Source organism: Carassius auratus, chromosome 21, assembly GCF_003368295.1.
Source record: "Carassius auratus strain Wakin chromosome 21, ASM336829v1, whole genome shotgun sequence".
Taxonomy (NCBI): domain Eukaryota; kingdom Metazoa; phylum Chordata; class Actinopteri; order Cypriniformes; family Cyprinidae; genus Carassius; species Carassius auratus.
In genome coordinates this window covers 1,697,883-1,703,882 of record NC_039263.1, presented here as the reverse complement: position 1 = coordinate 1,703,882, position 6,000 = coordinate 1,697,883, and the positions used below count along the sequence as shown (strand labels likewise).

The window sequence follows — 6,000 nt, the reverse complement described above, 5'->3', positions numbered from 1 at the left end:
ATATTCTCCCTTCTTTGATCAAGCATCAAGAACAAAGTCACTTTTAAAAGGCCTTTAGCAAACTATTAACAATTCCACTTGGAAGAGATTTTACAGAACGAACAAACTCGCAGCAGCTTGAGATTTTGGTGGCAAGGAAATCTCACGAAAACACAGGTCACAACTCAAATAAGAACTTTTCTTTTTCATAATGAAAATGGAGCCGGACTATTTAAGTTTTTATGACATTATTTTCATCACAGTTAAGCACCTTTCCTCTTCAATTCTCATTGAAGTAATTCTCATTTTACTTAACGTAATCGTAAAGTACAATTGTAAGCATACATCACGGTAATGCGGTTTTTAATTGTTTGAACTATGGTATTGAGAATTTGAGTGTAAAGTGCATTTTTTTTATAGGCTTCACTTTATGCAAAATATAATTTATAATTTTTTTCTTCTTTTGATACTGGGGTTAAAAATTACCTGGGCTTTTATTGTAAGATTGTTACAGTCAATTAAGTATAGATAAGGTATACATAAGATTGTGTTAAATGCAATTTTAAATTAAGATATTGACCAACAATCTATCGTTAAACGGTTTGCAAAGGATCATCTGATTTCCTTTAGCAAGATAAGTGCTTTCAAAAGAGAGATCTGTGGATAGCACAGAAAGGAAATATAAAGGCAATCTCTACAAAAATATATACGCAATTAATTTTTTCTTTCAACAATAGTAAGAAGACAAGCATAGAAATGTTTCATTAACATTAATGATTAACATCGTATTTCAGAAGGTAGCATCTTTAATGTATGCACAGATTAATGCGTATTCAAACTCTAAACAAGACAATGACATGTATCATTTTTGTATATGCACTCTCCTCTACAACTATAGAAAGAATAGTAAACCTTTTGGTTTCGTGATAATATCTTCTATGGGCAAAATAGAAGCATCTCCATTAAATTTATAGCTCTTCTTTTAAATACGCGACAAAACTTCCATCGGGGGAAACCAAATGGTGGTAGAAATATTTATGAGAACAAAAGGAACAGTACAAAATTTTACGAGGATGCAAATGAACGCTTCTTTCTGCAAAGATTTGGACCCAAGCAAATTTCACAGTTCATTAGAAATCCCTGACCCTACCATTTTTCCTACATTCAATACGGTGTTAGCTAAGCTGTGCAAAACCTTACTTAGACTGGCTAGTTGCCATTTTTAAGTTGCATGTGTCTTTGGTACAAAAAACAAAACAATCAAAATATAGTGTGCAAATATCATATATATATTTTTTTTTTTATATTTGAATATTTCTTATATTACGACACGGCCCACCCCCCGAAGTACCCCAAAAAATTGGCCAGAGCCATCTTATGATACAAAGCACAGACTCTGTGGCATATATCTATATTCTCCACGTTCCTATGTACATTCAGAGTATTTCTGCAAAATGGTCCATTTGCGCTCTCTATCGAGTTTTATTTTTCCTCAACTCCACGATTACAAGGCACAATGAATCTTACTTGTATAAAGTACAAATATAAACAAAACCCAATCTGGGATTCAGCTTTTTAAGCCTCTTTCGCTGAGAATTTGCAAAACAACATCAAAGGCGTAGAAAGGAAAAGATTTCACCAGTGGATAATAATCAATCAATCTGCATATTTACAATAAGGGATTTAACTGACCATATGCTCAAGTCAAAGAAAGAAGAAGGAAAAAAAAAACTCACACACTCTCTTTCTCTCTTACCAACCTGAGACGATCGCAGATCTGTGGGAAAGGGCGTCTGAGGCCCGCTTCCTCACATGCTACTCTCTTGAAACATCCCTGTTCTACATATATACACCAAACATCAGTAACTTTGTGTTAAATATCAGTATTTGTATTCCTTCGCGTTTGCCTTGTTGTAGTTGTTGCATCTCAATTGATCATCACAACAATTGCTTCAAACAGGAATTCCCCCGGACACTTAATAAGTGTATAAAGTAGGCCTAACAAGGGTCAAATCGTACACGCCATGTTCAAAAACTTGCAAAGTCTGCATTTACACCTTTTTGACTGCCAAATCAAAGGAACTAATGCCTTCGTAGTTTCTCTGCAGAGTGTGCCTCTGCTTCCCAAAACTCTCAATGGGCATCTGACAGATTTAGCTGGACGCAAGAGAAAAAATTGCTACAGCAAGAACTGGTGCTCATTTAGCTATGTTCTCTCTCTTTTTCTCATTTGTTGGAGGTATCTCGTATATTGGCTTTTAATATTTGCAAAATGGCGGCCTGTTAAACAATACCACCAGCCACATGCACACATGGTAGGAAATGGACTACTGAGTGCAAAGGTTAACTACTAGTTGCATTTCCATTGGTGCGCACAAGGTGAATATACACATACGTATGCACGGACAAGCGGTATCGTATGCATGTATTCACTTTAAATGTGAGGATGCGTCTCCAAGTGAAATGGGCATGCAGAGTGTCGGGCCGTTACAGTGTGGGACAAGAATGGCGTGGATGGCTTCGCCAGTCGGCATGACTCTACACCTTCGACGTGGGAACACGCAACCCCACCAGCCCTCCGGTGGGATCTCCTTTCCCAGTGTTCTCCAGGATCTGATTCACAAAGTCTGAAGTCTGGCCGGCCACTGGTGGCTGCACTGTATAAACAAAACAGAGCGTTTTAAGAAAGCCATATTTATGGTGTCAAATGGTTAATCAGGATTAATCACATCGCAAAGTAAAAGTTTTTGTTTACATAATATATGTTTGTGTACTGTGTATATTTTTAATGTAAATGCACATATATATATTTTGAAAATATTTCATGTATATATTTTAGTGCGGTCACATAATTATAATCACGATTAATCGCATCCTAAATACGTTTTTGTTTATAGAAATAATAAATAAATTAAATAATTTTTATTTTGGGGTGAACTAGCCCTTTAAATGGATATACAAGATTACTGGGCTGTTTACTTCCCAATCTTTTGGGGAAACCTTGCTGAGATCATGAGCTTCCAACATGTTGAAAAAAATATCATCTTATGTTCTTTTAAAGTTGTTTTCGTAGCTTATATAACAGTAGGATGAGGTCATGTCATGTGGTGATGTGCTGATTGTGATGTGCTAACAAAAATGTATTCAGAAAACAGTTTCAATACAACAGAGGTCACAGCACGGAGCAAAACAATGAAAAGGCTCTTTAAATTCTTGAAGACACAAGAACACAAGGATAGCTTGATCACGCTTATAAAGCAAGTAGATTTCTTGCAACTCAGCTTTTTGAGGAGAAACTTGCTTGTATAAGATTACACATAATTAGCATTTGCAGTGTTAATTCTAAAAGCACATTTACAAGTATTAATAATAATGCAATGTAGAAAAATTTCTTACCTATGGTATCCTCAATGAGTTTATCCAGCTTCTCTGTCATGCTTTTTCCTTTGTCATGTGAGATATCCTGTACTCTGCTGACAATCTCTTCTTTGATTGCATTGATCACAAACAGCAAACGATCTGAAAAAGAAGATATTCATATCTTTGTCTCATTCTCTGCATATTTGGCAAATCTGCTTGGTTATGCACTATCTTTCAAAAGTACACTCTGTCTGGTCAAGATAGAGACATTCTCCAATACACAATATCAAGCACTTCTTTTCATATTTAATTTCCATATCTAAACAATGTACCATATTCAGTTCCAAGGCCCCATAACTTGACTTTGTTGGCTTCATACTGCGCTTTTTTTTTCAGCCTGCAGGCCCTAAGGAAGACAAAAAACACAACGAAGAATCAAGAAGAGTATTTTGCTAAAAAATACATTTTGGTGTGCTGTATTTCAGCATTTTAAATCCATAACAGCACACAATGTAGCTTAACTAGGCTAACTGTAAAGGTACTACTTTATAGGACTTTAAGGGAAAACGCTGGGATGGGAGCTTTAATAAAAATGAAAGCAGTAGTAGTTCAAGTAATAAGCAATATGGCTTTACCTGGATGCAAGTTTGTTTTTCTCCTTACGAGACCGAGGCCGAGCGGTTAAGGGTAACTCACTAACCGGCGTCAGGTCACTAATGACTTTATTGAGTTTCCGGAGTTCATTGCCAATCTGAAGCAGCTTTCGAGGATTTGGAGTAAGATCTTCCACATCCGTCCGCCGCGACTTCTTCAGTGTGTATTTTCCTAAACAATTCAGACAAACATTCATGTTAATAAGAACCCGATTCTGAAAAGTTGTACAAATTGTGAGTAAAAAAGGAATGGAATAATTTACAAATCTCATAAACTTATATTTTATTCACAAAAGAATATAAATTAAAATAAAATAACAATTTTATAAAATTTATGCATTTAGCAGACGCTTTTATCCAAAGCGACTTACAGTGCATTCTGTCTATCAATTTTTACATTTCATGTGTTCCCGGGGAATCGAACCCCCAATCTTGCGCTTGCTTGCTAGCGCAGTGCTCTACCAGTTGAGCTACAGGAACACTATAAATGATATAAATATATATATAACAAATAGATAATAATATAGATAACATATCAAATGTTTTAATGGAGTTAGTGAAATAAATAAACTTTTTGATGATATTCTAATTATATGACCAGCACCTGTATTAGACTAGAATGAAACACCATTCCTATTCCTAAACTTGAGCAACTTGTCTCCTCATTCCCCAGACGTTTGCAGATTGTTATAAAAAGAAGAGGGGATGTCACACAGTGGTAAACGTGGCCTTGTCCCAACTTTTTTGAGATGTGTTGATGCCATGAAATTGAAAATCAACTTATTTTTCCCTTAAAATTATACATTTATTCAGTTTAAACATTTGATATGTCATCTATGTTGTATTCTGAATATAATAGTGAAATTTGAAACTAATCGTTGCATTCTGTTTTTTTTTTTCACAATTTGTACAGTGTCCCAACTGTTTTGGAATCGAGTTTGTATTATCAGGCTTAAAGGAAGATTTTAAAAGATCTTTAATGTCTTTAATAAATAGTTAGGAAAACCTACTTCTCTCCCTATGAATTTTCTAAATTTCATAAAAGCGATCCGCTGTAATTATCTGTAACATAAACTGAACAGCCCCTTCTTTGTTCACAGATTTTATATAATGGACAGTGAATGTCTCACCATGGTGCAAGCCATTCTTTTGGTACATGTTGCTGGGAAGCGTGTCTCTGTCCCATTCGGATGGTTTCAGCATGCGCTCCTGTTTAGATGGGATGAGCTGCTCGCTGTACTCCCAGAAGTATCGACGCTTTCCCCTCTTTCTGGAAATTCCAGCCGTCAGGCCTTTGACATCATCAGCCATGTCAATGTCACATCCTGTTGAAAAGATAGGATAGTAATGAGTGAAGAAAGAAATGGACAATGATCTATTCCTATCCTGCATTAAAACAAACTTAACCATTATGATCTCATAAGTGCACAATCATGATTCTCAGTTCAACCATAACAAGTCTCAAGGGCTCATTCAAGATATTAGCAGCGTCACAGTTTCAAATTAGGGGAGTTTTCATTAGAGATGCAAAAACAGTACTAAATATGAGTTCCGATACTTCTGTTTTGGTATTTACTGTTATGTATACTAGTATTTGAGTAACATTATAATTTTGAAGTACAGTGCAGTTAGACTGATGATTATTATTTTCATCAAATATTAACTTAAACAGATATACAGCAGATTATAGCAGCATAACGCAATAAGTAAAATGTTGCATTGTTTACCAACAACTTTTGCAACACTTCCATGTCCTTTAGATCAACTTAAAAAAAAGCAGTTTTTCATTTCAGGCTTCATTTATGCCGACTAGCTAACAAAAAATTGCAAGAGAAAAAAAAAATGTCCATTGAGTGGCATTTCCAATTCTTGTTTTTAACAGATGGAAATGTGGGTCTCTTCAGTTTCCAACAGGATGGGTGGAGGAGGACATGCTTACAGTTTGACACAAATTATCATACTTCAAAGATCCCTATCTAAATGTGTTCTGTCATCTTAACTGGCTTCA

General features: G+C 35.5%; 1 protein-coding gene across 3 annotated transcripts in view; it reads right to left on the bottom strand.

Moving 5' to 3' along the window:
* Nucleotides 1–772: 772 nt before the first annotated feature.
* The window catches only part of LOC113038185 (CREB3 regulatory factor-like), a 29,074-nt gene continuing 23,846 nt past the window's right edge, over nt 773–6,000 (bottom strand). For all 3 annotated transcript variants that reach the window (XM_026195435.1, XM_026195436.1, XM_026195437.1), the window contains 5 exons: nt 5,123–5,317; nt 3,975–4,164; nt 3,672–3,745; nt 3,376–3,498; nt 773–2,636 (listed from right to left, as the gene is read on the bottom strand). In XM_026195435.1, coding sequence (XP_026051220.1) covers nt 2,518–2,636; nt 3,376–3,498; nt 3,672–3,745; nt 3,975–4,164; nt 5,123–5,317 — 701 coding nt within the window. In that variant the 3' untranslated portion in view covers nt 773–2,517. The remainder of the gene's footprint in view (nt 2,637–3,375; nt 3,499–3,671; nt 3,746–3,974; nt 4,165–5,122; nt 5,318–6,000) is intronic.